Source organism: Aythya marila (assembly GCF_965140915.1).
Source record: "Aythya marila genome assembly, chromosome: 4".
NCBI classification, from domain to species: Eukaryota; Metazoa; Chordata; class Aves; order Anseriformes; family Anatidae; genus Aythya; species Aythya marila.
In genome coordinates, this window is record NC_139045.1 from 61,575,305 (window position 1) to 61,591,276 (window position 15,972).

The window sequence follows — 15,972 nt, forward strand, 5'->3', positions numbered from 1 at the left end:
AATAAAATATTATATGAACTGCACCAACAATGGAAACAGACTCAGTAGGGAATGAAATAAGCTGCTTTTCAGATTTTTGTATCTTTGCCTATCACCAAAACACAGAAATGCTTTTAGGCAGATTTATGAAGATCTGAGGAATGTAGATAATACTTTGAATCCTGACATCCATTAGTAACTTTTTCCTTTGTATTGTGTGAGAATTGTGAAAAATTATTTAGGACTAGTTTTACTTATTGCCTCTGAAATGAATTTATAGTAATGTAAACCATATGAAAACCAGTAATGAGAAAAGCGAAGGTATTTATTCAAAGAAACGTACTCATATCAGTTTGAAGATGAAGTTTTCAACACAATTAAAATATTTAGTTAGTTATCTTTGTTAAAAGTGTTCAACAGTGGAACATGAAACTGACTTTGTCACTCTACCAGGTCTAAAGAAATTTTGAGAGATTGTGGGGGCTATTTTGTTTCAAATAACTTTATTTTTATTTCTGTATATTTACATACATACATACCAAGTAATTTTATTTATTTATATATGTAAATATTTATATACATATTTATATATCTTATGAGTCTCATGAACACCAATCTTCTTAATGTTGTTTGAGGGCTTCCTTGTGGTATCAGGTTTGTATGAGTTCTTGCATCCTCCTTCAGAAAGCCCAAGAGCTGGTGCTGCAATAAAGACATGCTTTCTCCTGGCAATTTCTCCTGGTGATACTAATATCTCTCTGCTGACGGTAGACAAAGTGTAGCTGATTAACTTAGTCCAGATGCCTAACTTCATGTGCCACTATAGCATGTATGGAATGCCATATATACTGTATAGAAATCTGATTAATTTCAAATTTAATCCTAAAAAGATTCTGGTCTTTGTTATCCTACAACATCTTGAAACCAAACCAAAGCAACCCCCACCTTATGGTGTAAATACTGGAAAGACTTCAGCCCAAGATATTTTCACTATAAATTCAATTTTAGTCAGAGGGAATACACCTAATGAAACATCATGTCATCGAAGTTGATCTATTTTCAAGTAAAATAGCAGTAATAGCAATGATTTATTTAGGAAAAAGTCTTGAGATCCTGAATGAGGGCAGGGACATACGCTACTTGTATACATACATTGTCCATACATGTAGTAAAAAGATTCTTCTTGCCAAAACCTATAGAAATAATTCATCAGAATTATTTGTTTTTAACAGTTCCTGCCAAAATATTAAACTGTTCAAATTGCTACATAATCCAAATGGGAAAACTTAGGCAAGCTAAAATGACTTTTCTATGACTGTACAAAAATAAATCTAAAATTATTAAGTAGAGGGAGGCAATAACTCTTGGTTTACTTATTCCCATGATGTCATTTTCAACATAGGTGTGGTTAAAATATCTCTTTTATATTTCATTCATTTTTACTAAATTATTGCAGGGAAGCAGCTTGATTTAAGTTAGGATGGTAGCCAGTAACTTTTCATTACAATGCCCCATTTTTCTCTATTCAATGGTGAAAAATTAGTTTTGTCTGAAAATTTCCAGATTTATGATAAGCCACAAGTATGTTTCTCTAGAGCCTGAAGAAAATCAGTCATGCTGTTTTCTTAAGTATAGTTTATAGGAAATTTTCTAACTTGAAGATGTGAAATATTTATGAGTGTTGCCGTAATAAAAACTGATTTGTTAGTCCTAATATAAGCTCCAATATGAAGTCCAATGTTGTAAACCTATTTCTATGTTATTTTCTTAAATTAAATATGTAATGAAATACTTTTATTACTTGTGTTTGTTGCATAATGCATGTTATGGGCCCGATCCCACATCTATTGTGTGTCCTGGATGTTACGGGCCTGCTGTGATCCTCTGCTCTCTCCTGTGGAAATTCCCTGCGGGTACCAGTGAGCACTGCTGAAGGCCTTCGTTTGTGCCTTGTGCTGTCACTGCTGGCTGTGAGGAACTGGAATAAATCATTGGTATAAAATGGTGATTGGGCAGAATTTTGCACTCATTTCGTGCTTGATTTGCAGATGTATAAATGGTTGTACAGCACAATGATGAACTGAATCTTTAAGTGTTTTCTTCCCTATTTTTCATGGGAAGCAGCCCTTGTATAAAACTAATAAATTTGATGTCTAGTTAGAAAAATAATCCCCTTTAGTCTTCCACCACACCATGAAATAAAGTGAGGGTTATACAGGCGTTGCCACTTTGATTTGTGGGCAGAACTGTACACCTGTTCACTGCATAAAGCAGCAATCACGTACTCAAAGACACACGTTAATGCATGGGGAAATGAGGGATCAGATGCAGGGGATGTAGATTAATATTCCATATATAACTGTACTGCTAACATTTCTTCATTTTGCAATCTCAGCAGTATTTTTGTGAAATTTTGTTTGATTGTAACTTTCTTAACTAAATCAAGAAAACAACAAAAAAAACAAACCAAACCAAAACAGGACTGAAATTTCCCCCACTTTGTTCATCAAAGAAGTGGGAGTAGGGGTTGTGTAACACAGACCACTAGCATTTGAAATTCTTTGCGTAACTGCTAGAAATAACAGATTTCTGTGTATCTGGATCTAATAAAACCAGACTGTAATTTCTTGCAAAATAAGTGCATCTCTAAACGTGAAATAAAAGGTGGCCAGTCTTGACTTGAAGGTGTTGAATATTGAAGGAGGTACCCCTAGTTAATTTTTACAGTCCTTGATTACCACCATTGGTTAAAGGTGTTCCTCATTTCCAGTGGGAATTTTACAGTTTCTAAGTAGCGGGTCTTGCCATGCCCTTATCTGATGGAACAAAGTACCAGCTACTACCAGAAATTTGCAGACTGTGATCAGCTCACCTCTTAACCTTTCCATTGACAGGAAAACCAAACTGACATCGTTAGATCTCCTGTGGAAGAACTGCATCTCCATGGGTAGAACTGCAACCATTTTTTTTTTAAAGAATTTTCCAGTATGCTTGTAAAACCTTGACATAAGTAGTAAGTTTCATAAGTAATAAGTTTCATAAGTAATGCTGCTCCTTATACCTACTTGTATTTCCAGTGGTCATACATCCAAAGCACTGTAGCAACAGCCTACTCTTATGACTCACATTAACTGATTATCCATGATGTCCCATGTATCTTTTCCAAGTTCTCTGATTTCCTGAATGCAATCTTCCATCTCGGATTTGACCTACATTTATTTTATTGCATTTGGCCATATTAGAATACAAGTAAGCCTACTTTAGTGATGTGACTCAGTTTGTTCCATATAATTTACTCTCATTACTGGTTACTGTTCTATCAGGCTTTTGGCATCCATAATTTTTCTAGCAAAAAGTTTTTATTTTCTTCCACATCTTTCACAAAGACATTGGATGGCATTGAAATAATAACAAAACCACTTGAAATTACATTGAAAATACCCAACAACATACTGATTCTTTATCTGCAAGTTTTCAGTTCTCTCAGTTTTCAATTATTTTATATGCTTAGCAACTTTGTTCTGTTCTTTTAAGACTGTGATCAGGCAGTCCTCAGCTAGTACAAATCTGCAGGCACTTTTTAGGAGGTTAATTGCTTAGGACTAGAGGGAATGGCCTCAAGTTGTGCCAGGGGAGCTTTGGGTTGGAAATCAGGAGACATTTCTTCTCAGAAAGAGCAGTCAGGCATTGGGACAGGTTGCCCAGGGAAGTGGTGGAGTCACTTTCAAGGAAAGGTTGGATGTGGTGCTTAAGGACATGGTTTAGTGGGTGACATTGGTGGTAGGGGGATAGTTGGAGCAGATGATCTTGGAGGGCTTTTCCAACCATAATGATTCTGTGATTCTATGAATGTCTTTTGTTGGTGTAAATATCAGATGAGAATGTGCTTGTGACCTGTTCAGCTGAATTCTGAAGCAGACATTCCTATTTTATTCCTTTAAAAAATATATATATATTTATGTATATTTATAAAAAAAAATATATATTTTTTTCTGTTTTTAATGCATTTTCTGTCTTAAAATGACCAAAGATGATATTGCTGTCAATTGTTCAATTTTATTTTAATATCATATACAAAATATCCATTCTACATTCCAACTTTATATATTTTATATAAAATCCAATGTACAGTATCTTAAATTTGTTTAAATATTATTATCAACTAACTTTTGAGAGCAGTCAGTCCTGGAGTGATGCAGTCTTTTATTAATTATTGTTCCTTTAGATATCCCTGCTGTTTGGTAAAGAATCCAGCTTAGATTCTAGAAACATCCATCTGAACTCAGATATGGTTCCTGTCAAAGCAAAAATCAACTCTCAGATTGGTCCTTCTCAGCTTTGTGTCCCACACCTGGCTAGATAAAATCCTGTGCTGGAGTGTCCAGTTTGTGTGTGATTCGATGTCATCTTATTCAGAGGTCATCTTCGTCTGATAAAGCATCAAGATAATCTGTATCGACATATAAGAGAAATCCAGAAAACAAGCTGTCTGCCCATGTCGGGTCTGAAAAGAGACCGTTTTGGTCAGCATAGAAGATCTCGAGCCATACTTCATCTTCTGGCTGAAGGTAGATGACCGTAGATCCAGAAGCCACATCATGGTTTCCTGTGTTGGCATCGAATGTCTTTATCCGGTACTTCCCATTGTGAACCAGCCCGATCGCAAGGTGCTTGTTTGCCAAGGTGATATCATAAGAAAAATAATAAATCCCTGGGATGGCACAAATAAACTTCCCCGTGGAAGGGTTGTAATGCTCACCCTCATTGAAGAGGACTTTATTGAACACGATCGGTAATCTTTCCTCGGGGTAGCTGGTGGTGATGCCAACAGAAAAGGCAGATTTCAGCACGATCTGTCCACACTTACAGACCCCCGGTGCACCTGGCTCTCCTCGGTCTCCTTTATCTCCCTTAGGTCCTGGTGGTCCAGCTGGACCTACTTCACCTTTGGCACCAGCCAGTCCTCCAGGTCCTTTTTTACCAGACTGGCCTTGGTCTCCTTTCTCTCCAGCTGGTCCTAATGGCCCAGTTTTTCCTCTTAAACCTTCAAAAACATTTCAAGTTAGTTAATCATTGCACATATCATCTCAGTAAGTGATTGTGTGGGCTACTGGGTTTGTCTGGACAAGCCAAAAAAACAGGGTCAGAATTTCAAAATACTCCAAAAATACTTTCAAAATCTTCTAATAAGTTTGTGAAAGGAACGACAGGTTGGAACAGAGCAATGGACCCCACAGCCCAGGAGCCCCTTTTTTTTCTATACACATCCTTCATTTTTCCCAATTTTGTTTTAGTATCCATGCATAGGAAAGTTATGCCTTTACATTTATTTGCACATATCTCACTATATGCATATTTGACATATCTAAAATATATCTTTTCTTTCTCTCAACACATATACATGCATCACACTTAAGCCCACACAGGCACGTGCACCCACTCATCACATGCACATATAACAGTGATGGGGAAAGGGTTTATTTTGTTGTACTACGGTGGTAGTTTACACAAATATTCAATACCTGCGCTCCCTTTTTCACCTTTTTCTCCCTTCCTGCCATCTCTACCGTCTCTTCCAGGAAGACCAATGCGTCCGTGTGGCCCTGGGGATCCGTTAGCTCCGGGGGGACCCACGGGGCCTGGCAACCCGGGGATGCTACAAATGTATTTGGTGTAGTAATTCTCTCCTTTGAACTGGCTTTGAAGAGGTTGTTCGCTTGTGTAGATGGCAAAGCTTGTAACGTAAAGCAACACAAACATCCTTGGATCTGGAAAAAATGCATATGTGTAAGAGTTTGTGCACATCATGGCTCTCTGATCGCAGTCAGATGCTCTGAGTGTGCTAACAAGCATCACACAGTGATGCATTATGCGCATGTACATGCACAGGGAACAAACGGGCATTTCCAAGTCAGCAGGATCCATGTGCAAGGCAAGAGGGAAAGCCTGCCATGCTGAACATTTTTCTGCTCACAGTATATGCTACTCTATGTCTTCCAAGTAGCCTGTAGGCTGACATAGTGTAACTTGCAAACACCAGCTTTTTGGACCAAATTTTGACATTTACAAAAAAAGAATCTTGATTTTTCAATGCCAAGCCCTTTGCTGGCATGTTTTATTTTGTCTTTGTGTATTTTGACCTGTATGTTGTGTGTTTATATATTACAGAGAATATAAGTCCTGCCGGAGGGAGCTGTACCTATGCCAGGAGGATATGCCAGTGGGAGCAGCCTTTTCGAGTGAGGACAAAGCTTGCACCTTCACTTCATTTTGAAGCCCGTGAGATTATAAATGGATCTCCAGCCTGATTACCCATAGCAGAAACTCGCTAAGTCTGCAGAAGGGGCACCAGTAAGGGATTACAGCTTCAGTGCTTGGTTGTACACCCTGGTGCAGTCGGTCAGGCGGAACCAGACAGCTGCCCTGTGCAGAGCAGCTGCAAAGGGGATGCCAGCCAGGTTTTCTCTTTAAGCCTGGCTTGGGCTGTCACATGACACAAACTGAGTCACAATATCTTAAAATAAAATTCTTTGAAGTATTCCATATTGTGGTTGGATGTTTTCACAAATGACTCGGAGTAAATTGGATTTCTCTGTTGCACAGTATACACTGAGGGAATAAAGAAAAAGCTCTGTACATATAGGAATGTGCTGAGGAGTGGCAGTACCTGATACACAAAGGTGTTTGAAGTTAGTGTTGCACTAGCTGAGACTCAGTCATGGGTCAGGTGCGATTTTGTGAGTCAAGCTGTTTCTTCTAGCTCACTGTCTGGATTCTCAGAATGCATCTGTGGGGGGTTTTGTTTGGGTTGTCCATTCCTTCAGAGCTAATTTACAGCACAGAAGCAAATCAGAGTCCACTGGTTTCTGTGGGATGAAAAAGAAGATAGAGAGTGGGGGACTCAGAAAAATATCTTTGTGAAATGCCACCTACCTTTATTTTACAGTGAAGATCAGATTCATTCTCAAACTCATTGTTTAAGAAATTACAAAATGATTCAATAAAGTAATTCTTCACAGCCCCTTCTCAGTTATATGATTGGCACTGACTGATTGATTTAAACAAAACAAAACAAAACAAAAACATAAACAGATAGATTTGCTTGCAGTTCATGATATTTCCTTGGCCATGACATAATATATGGCATGGCCAAATCTATTCAGCACAGCAAAAAAACAGCATATTCACACTCACATGCACATACACACTCTTTACCAAGAATAGGAAATGTGAGGCTGCATCTTGATATTGAAGCAGAAAAAAAAGCATGAAAAGATTGTTGTTGAAGAGATAAGTGATGCTCCGAAATTATCTTCAGTGGTTTATATTCTGCTTTTCATATTAAACATCTTGTATCAAACTAGCAGAAACCAAACTATTAATTTTGCCATCATTTGATAAAGGCTCACAATACAGGCAGGCACAACAGCTTCCAAGAGTGGATTAACATATGAATGTGTAACATTACAGGAGAAGAGCAAATGATAACTCCAAGGCAGTAGTTAGCTATAAGCACAAACTTCACAGCAACGTTTGCTCTGATGTTCTACTGAGGGTACCCAAATAAAGCTCATGGATTTTCATGGGACTTAAATTGGGGACAACAAAGCTCTTTGCAGAGAAGAGTAATTTAAAGCAGTTAGACAGGAGGGAGCAGCTTGGAGGGAGCTGATGCCTTAGGCTGCCTGTGGATTTTACACAGAGCTGATGGATAAGAAGCAGACACAACCTAAGGATCAAGGGCTGGAACAAAAATTGCCCTTTGCCAGATGAAAGTCTGAATCAACAGGCTTGATGTTCTCACATCGTGTTGTACATAAGCCAGGCAAAAATAATATCAACAGCTGCTGGGTTTGCCTAATTCCAGGGTATTCTACAAACCAGAATGAGAGCTTGCACACAGCTGCTTGTCCCTGACTGGCCAGGAGCTTCCTGATGTGAGAAGCTGTCTCCAGCTCCCAGACCTTTCCACCTGTTCTTCTCATGTGCCTACAAGAAATTAATTAGTCTGGGACACATGTCTGCTAAGGCCATGGAAATAATGTACTTTGGGAAGGGTTTTGGAAAACCCCTCCCAGATCACTTTTTCAGGAGTCACCTATATTGCAACAAAGCACTTTATCACATAGAGTTAACTGATAGGCAGAAAATGAGTCAAATATTAGACTTTGCTTCTTGTTTCTGGTTGTTCTTTTCAAAAATAGACACTTTTGTCTGTAAGCTGGAATAGGAAACAATGTCATTTATATGTGCCAAATACTTTTTGTTCAAAGCAAAACAACTTTTTGAGGAGTTCATTCTTTTATCCAAATCACAAAGCCAGAATAAGCAGATGGTATTCTTGTTAACAGCAATAACAATCATCTTTGCTAGAGTCAGCACCAAAGATAATAATGATATGATTCTAACACAGGATTAGAACAATGTTCCTCCAGGTTTAGAAAGTAGCATTTCAATAGGTACCAAATCCAGTAGGCAGAGTAAGAGTGCACGCCGAAGCTTTCACTGGAAGACTATAGACATGCTCATCACTTTTAACATACAGCAATTTCTGGAACAGCTTTATTAAATGAAGGTGGCATGATCACAGCCCTTGTCCATGAACCTAAAAGATCATCTAATTTTTTTCAATATCAGAAAAATATTTTCAAAGTTATTCTGGACCTAATATGCTACAAATCTGTTGACATGACAGATCTACATTGGAAAGTTGCTCCATTCATTGCATTCCTATCAAAGCTACATACTGGGTAACAGGGTCGTTAGCATCAAGCCTCTAGAAAATCTCGCTGCATTTTCAACACACTCAGACTGTACTCATTAACATTTTTTTAAGCTTAAGAATTAAGGGGTATGTAGCAAATTCCCAGTTTTGAGACTTCCTGGTATATGACCTAATTGTCCTCCCTTGTCCAGCTATGCACATCTTAATTTTAAAATTTACTAATTGGCATTGTTATGAAACAATCACAAAAGATTTCCCATCAATCTTTTATAAATAAAAGCTGGGTCAAAAGCCAGTAATTGTTAGTCACAAGCTATCCTGGCTGTATTCCTGCAAGCTCTGAGTTCACTTCCAGCACATATGCACAAACATCTGAGAAGGAGGGGAAAATGTATTTAACTTCCTTGTGAAAAAAAGATGTAGATGAGAAGTATTAATACTCCTGGTCGCTTTCTATCTGCAGCATTGGTGATGGCAATGGCATTGGCAATGGCTTAGCAGTGCAGAACATAGTAGTGTGTACATATTGTGCCTCTCGAATAGCAAAGGCCCATACTGCTTCACATCACTGCACCTTGCATCCCCACTGGGGGATGTCCAGGCCTTCTCCAGCTCTCCATCCACAGGAGATCTGTGGTAGAAATGAGGCCGAGAAGGAGGTAATAAGTCAGGATGTGAAGGAAAGAGAGATACTCTTGACAATTAGCTTGGATAGACAAGCAACTGTGCTTGTCTTCTTCTGGTCCACATTTCCCCCCAAGCCAGTTGCGTCTTCATGTTCAGACTACCCTATAACTGCCCTATATAGCTTCAGAAACCGTGTCATGGAGTCTAGGATGCCAAGCACTGCTTTTTTTTTGCATGGAATGATTTTTATGTTATCTAAAACAAAAGTCTTCCCTGTTTGTTTGTTTGTTTGTTTGTTTTTTTGTCTAGCCATTTTATGTTGGCCATTCACCTCCAGTTGAGCACAGGCTTAGGGATTTGCCAGTTTTGTTTTGTGTGACAGAGACTGTGCTGGACTTCCAGAGCTCCACGAGTGCCTTGCAAAACAAGAATCAAGCCCACAGGTGGCCATTGCCACGCTCGATGGGTTAGTTTCACAATCCAGCAATCCTCACGTAGTTTCACATTGTCTTTATTTCCCTTAAGGGGGATAGAGTGACCTGAAACTTTCTGAGCACTCTGAACTTTTGATTCCCAGTCCTAGAATGACTGATCATGCCCAAAGGGATCAGCTAGTGGAAAAGAACATTAGCTAAATATTTCTGAGAAAACAATCCATAAAGGCCTTATTAGCAGTGCTGACATTTAATGGTCTCATTTGCTTCAGTGTGCACTCAGTCATGTTTGAACAGCCTCCTTCATAACCACGTTGAGTGCAGTCAGATTCTTCAACCATGTCTTCACAAAAAAATAGAGAGCTTATAATCAAGACCAGAAGTTCAATGTGTTTGATTTTTAAAATATCAGAGCAGTGAGAGTCATTTCATTTCTCAGTCTCTGACTTGAAACATACTGTCCCTTTCCGGTTCCAGCATTTCTTATTATTTACAAGGTTGTTTTTGCTAAAAATGCCCTAGAATCTGATCAAGGCATGTATCAGTGAGATAGCCTGCCTCAGCTGGGGGGAATTTTCACATGAGGGCTGGCAAGCGAAGCAATTTTGCCACTAACTGCACCAGAACACAGAATGAGATAAATGAAACCTGACAGAATTTGTCTTGACAGGCAGCTGAGAAGTTAGGCCATTTGCTTACAGTTTGCAGTGTGGGGACAATAAGTTTGCTTGCAATTTCTTTCTTACTGAAAAATGATCAGTATTTCATTCTGGAAGACTCAGGATCCTTACACCTAGGCTATAGACCTTTTCAAAAGGTTCCTTTATTTCCCTAAAAAAAGTGAGAGAGAGAGAGAGAGAGAGAGGAGCCATAAATCACAGTAGGCTGGCTTCAGGGATCACTTGCAGTTTGCAGGTTTAATTATGAATCTGATCTGGAGTCAAGATGTGGATGTTTGTAGGCATCTGAAGATGTGGATGGAAGCCTAGAGCACTGTCCATTTCCTGGGGAGGTCCCTTCAGTTCAGGCAGGCTTCCTTGTACTGATTCCTCCCCAGTTTTGTCAGAGTTGATGACAATTTCCATCTCCTATCTTAGATCATTCAGATTTCCAACCTTGTGATGACAAAAGTGAAATGGAGAACAGACTGGGCAACCATTTTGAACGGCATGGAAGTGCTAAAATAGCCAAAAAAAGAAAATGTCAGACTGCTGGGCACATAAGGACAAACAATGACAAAATTCATAGATTATTGCCACACATCATAGGGGACTTACTTCCACTGCCTTGTGCTCACTTTCCTTCACACCTGGCTTTTGTGAATGAAAAGTGCATAAAAAGTGCCCAGGGGTGAATGACAGCTGGCAAAGTGAGCTCAGGACACAGAGAGCAAGCCCAAGTTAGGGCACTTCACTGGATTTCTGGCTAAATGGTTTCTAGACCCTGGGCACAGCTTAATTCTCACCCACTCAGGTAAATGTCATTTGTTACACACAGGCACCTCTGAAGTCTACTTCTCCTTCACCCAGTTGCTCCCTCGGTGACAGCATATTGTACCAAAGAGCAGTGTTCACCATCTCATCCAGAGAAGGAAGCTTCCAGACCCCAAAACGGACACTCCTCCCCCAGCACATCATTGCCTTCTGGAAGCCCATCAGATGATATCACCCAGGCACGGAGCCTTTCCGGGAACCCTGCGGAAAAGCAGGCACCCAGCCAGGGACATCTCTACATCAAACCCAGCAAAGATTGAAGGAGCAATTTAATTGCTTGGTCAGGGCTAATCCAGCTGATTTGCCCTAAATTGGTCAGGGGAAGGCTCACACAAACTTGTCTGCTGGTGGAACAGTGGAAACCATGGTCTGGGGCAGAGAGCAGCCGAAAGTGGTGATCTCCTCCCCCTGTTGTGCTCTATATGGAAGAGGTCACCTGTACAGGGTTTGACAGGAATGATTTATTTTTTTCACACTGCAAACACTTACAGTTATGGTAGCAATATTTAAGTGTACAGAGGGTCCCTCTGTGCTGCTGTTATAACACAGCAAGGCATTCACTTTTCCAAGAGGAGAACTGGAAACTTTGCCAACATGGGCAAATCCCCAACTAATGGTGGCATGGCAGAAATGGCTTGCTAAACACTATTTGTTGTGGTCCTTTGATTTCATGTGATATTGTAAATGGTCTCTAACACACTGGTAAGTGCAAAGGTATTACAAAGTCACCTTTCCCCTCTCTGTAGAATTAAATTGTGACACCTTAATTTTCTAACTCAAAAATTTGGATAAGTATGCATGTCTGACAAGACAATTGAAGACTGATTACTTTTTATTTATATGACACTTAGAAGATGGAAGACATTGCAAAGTTCCTACAGTCTCAAAATTTTATTCCTGAGAGTGTATGTGTAGCCACACAAAAGCAGGAATTTCTGGAGTGCTCCATGCTGGGATCCAAGGCGGGTGCTGCCAAGCTGTGCTCCCATGAATGCAGAATGGTGCATACCAGCAGGGCTCAGACAATACAAGCCCTGAAAAAATCTCATTACAGCTCCCAGGCTTCTGCTTGAGAACCTTCACAAGGTAACTACACCATCATGTGTTTGAAAACAGATGTAGCAAACCTGTATTCTGGAATTAGATGTTCCTGAGTAAGAAGTAACTTCGAGGTGCTGAGACCTTTGGGCTCATTTATGAAAGTTCCCCGAAGTTCCAGTTTATAAAAAGCCTATGTCAGACCCAGGCTGCACAGGCTCACAGAGCTGAGTGCCTGAGCAACGTGTAGCCTCTGAATGCTGCTAGATTTCTTGCAGGACTAAGTCTGCAGGGCACTACATCATCCACTGCCCAGACTTAGCCGCACTGTCTCCATCTTCTGACCTTTGGTGCACCATTGTCATAGCGTCATAGAATCAGAACATCCCAAGTTGGAAGGGACCAAAAGGATCAACGAGTCCAACTCCTGGCTCTGCACAGGACCACCCAAAAGTCAGACCAGACATCTGAGAGTGTTGTCCAAATGCTTCTTGAACTCAATGCTCAGGAACACCAAAGGGAGAGTCTCAACATGAAACTTACTTAAGCATGACTTTATGGAGAGGTGGTGGCTGTGAAGCTGAACCTCCCAAAGATGCTTGTCTCAGGAGGCCATGTCTCATCTACAGAAATGATAGATGCATTTAAAAGCTTAAGCCTTGCTCTAAACCAGTGGGGCTAGAACTTCTGAAAGACTGAGTAATTTTGAAAATGGCACCAGTGCTTTGTAACCTTAGGTGCTTTTCAAAACACCACCCTGCAACCTGAGTGAAATCTCCTGACATAGGATCATGTTAACAGGTGTCCAAGCCTCTGAGACTGCCAGGCTGCCACATTCTGTGCACCCTGAAGGTCTGACATGGGACTTGTCAATGTGTGAGATAAAATCCTGGCCTGGAGATCAGCATAGTTTCCTGACGATTAGTGGCTGTGTGCAGAAAAATCCTGGTCTCGTGGAGTGAGCCTACCTCAAAGCTATTACTTCAACAGCATTACTCCTATATTTACACTGGAAAAGAAAAAGGGGAACTTGGCCTGTTTCAGTCGCATTTGTGATTGTTATGGTTAATGTCAGATCCCGGAGATAGGAGCCAGGAAGATATAAAAATAGAATGAAATTTATGTAATGTCTGCTTTTGGGTAATAGCATGTTTTTTAATTACACTTCTTCCTGATTAAATCAAATCTTTAAATAACAAGTTGATTTTCAGTGAGATTAACATCTTTGTCTGTGAGACTGAAGGACACGCATGTTAGAAAGATATCTCTAAACAGTTTTGAGCCATAAAATAAATTAAATGTCAACCCTATATGGCGTAGTGCATTCTATTGAAACAAAGGCTTGTGTTTCTGTACAAGAGCAGAGAGGATGATGCATCGTGCTTCCCATCACGCTTCACAGAAACACCAGCTCCAGCCAAGCCCACCCTCTGGCACCCACACAGCGCCTGCATTTCTAGTTTATGGGCCCGATTTTCAACAACCTCACATCCAGTGTAGGTGTGTGTATCAGGGGAGGGCTGGCTGCTCCCCTGGGAACACTGGGGGCTGCCCACAACCCCAGCAGGGAGCAGGCTGTCAGGAATCGCTGTGGGGTTGTGTGAGGCCTAACTGGGACATCAGCCCATGGGTAGTGGTCAGCTGGGCTGAACTGGGTCCTGGGCCATGGCAGGGTGGGGGACAATCCATCCCATTACTGCCCTCCTGGCTCTGGAAGCAAATTGGAAAAAAAATAAAGCGTTATGATCCTGATCTGGCAGCCTGAGCCCACTCTACACAGAGGGAAATTATAATTTTCAGCAGAAGGCACGTAGAGATCTGTTTAATTCTGTATGGATCCGTGCCCCTCTCCCTGCTGCGGCATTCACCGTGCTGCATGGCCGACTGCTGCCCTTCAAGGTTTGCTCTTTCTTTCATCAGCCTCCTGAGGAGAACCATTTTTGTGGGCTGTTTGGATTTCCAGGCCCTCAGTCTGAATTATTATTATTATTTCTGAATGTACAAACTGCTATGTAATGTGAAGATGTAAGTGTCAAGCTTGTTGATTTGAAGACATGTTTGGATTGTTCCTACAGCACATTGAAAATTTTCAAATCCATTAGAAGAGCTTTTTGCTTACTGTATTTCTAACACTGAAACTAATATTTTTCCCTCTGTATTTCTGACTTGGACATTTCAGGCAGGCAGTTTTAAATCTCCAAGAAAAAAATATTATGAAGAAAAAATTTGTATTATTTCATTTATGTGTTTTATAATTTACACAGATCTTGAAAGGGACAAACTAATGCTGTTGTATAGAGCATGAGTCTATCAATCTGTTTTGCCAACTATTATAATCTAATATAGATCCTAATTAAAAGATGTTCTAACAACCCTTTAGAAATATTTTTACAAGCAGAAGATACTGAAAAGGAGAAAAAAGGGGAGAAGAGGAGAGGAGAGCAGAGCAGAGCAGAGCAGAGGAATGATGAATGCACTTAAAAAAATGAAATTTTACTGTGAGATGACAACTTCAATTTGGTACACATAATCATTTGTCAGCCTGATTCTGTACACACTGAAATCAAATGGAAGTCTTACTGAAGGTGTTGGATCAGATTCACAGAGAGGAAGAAAGAAAACACACCACAGATTTTTCTTTCAGGAGATCTAATTTCTATTTCTTGATCAGCTGAATGTCTATTCTGTGGCAATTATTTAGGTTTATGTGCTTTTTTTTTTCTTCATCGGTAAAACAACAGCATCGATAATAACAGAGATAATATTGCTCTGGTGATGTAAAAGCAGGTTATTTCAAAAGCACTTTTCAGATTCTTCCTTTCCTAAGTAATTGGGAACTGACATTTCATATTTCAGATTAGTTCTCTCATGGGAGATTAAAATGGATAAAATCCGCATAATTCTTGCGGTTTCTTCAGTGCTGTGGGATGAGGTCTAGTGTCTGAGAGTTGGTCAATTTTTACTTCATAACAGAGCATCAGCCGTACCCCTGCTTGTCACTAAGAACAAAATTCAGCCTCACGGAGCTAGGCATAGCTGCATCAAAACTGAGTGTCTTGTCTGGCCTCAAAAGTGTGTTCTCACTTAAGTTCTTACAGTAATAGTTTTACTGTTTTTTGACATTCATCCTATCTGAGAGGTGTTTGTTTCCCTAGGTTCTCCCTGGGGATATCATGAAGATGGTGCAGCTGTCAGCCACCTTGACACTCGTTGGAAGGAAAGGCTGACCTTGGGCTGCTGAGCAGGGGGTTTTACCTCAGCTGTGTTCTTCATGTGAATGATGCCTGTGTGACCTCAACAGGTTCTATGTGGGACATAAGTGGGCATTCCTGGGTGGCCAGAGGTTCTCAGTGTTTGGCAACCAATTTCATTTCATTTTCACTTGAACTTGCCCTGATCTCAGCCTGCCAACAAAAGTCCCACCTAGCCCTGAGTCACAGGGTGTTAGAGCCATCCTAGGAAGACCCTGTTCCATCCTGTCTTCTCCACATTGATCAAGTTGCCACCATGTGGCAGCCAGCATGGATGGAGACTTCTTACTCAAATGAAGAATATTGAATATATTCTTCACATTGAATCTCCATATATTGAATGTAGATTTAGTGGACCAAAGTCTGTGTGGTACACTGTGCTCTGAGTGTACCAGCTGGATTGGCTGAAGACTGTGAGAAAAATC

General features: G+C 40.3%; 1 protein-coding gene across 3 annotated transcripts in view; it reads right to left on the minus strand.

Moving 5' to 3' along the window:
- Window positions 1–4,060: 4,060 nt before the first annotated feature.
- Window positions 4,061–15,972, minus strand: part of C1QTNF7 (C1q and TNF related 7) — a 50,284-nt gene continuing 38,372 nt past the window's right edge. For all 3 annotated transcript variants that reach the window (XM_082759399.1, XM_082759400.1, XM_082759401.1), the window contains exons 2-4: window positions 6,647–6,845; window positions 5,502–5,747; window positions 4,061–5,023 (exon numbers count right to left, since the gene is read on the minus strand). In XM_082759399.1, the coding sequence (XP_082615525.1) occupies window positions 4,392–5,023; window positions 5,502–5,739 (870 nt within the window). In that variant the 5' untranslated portion in view covers window positions 5,740–5,747; window positions 6,647–6,845 and the 3' untranslated portion in view covers window positions 4,061–4,391. The remainder of the gene's footprint in view (window positions 5,024–5,501; window positions 5,748–6,646; window positions 6,846–15,972) is intronic.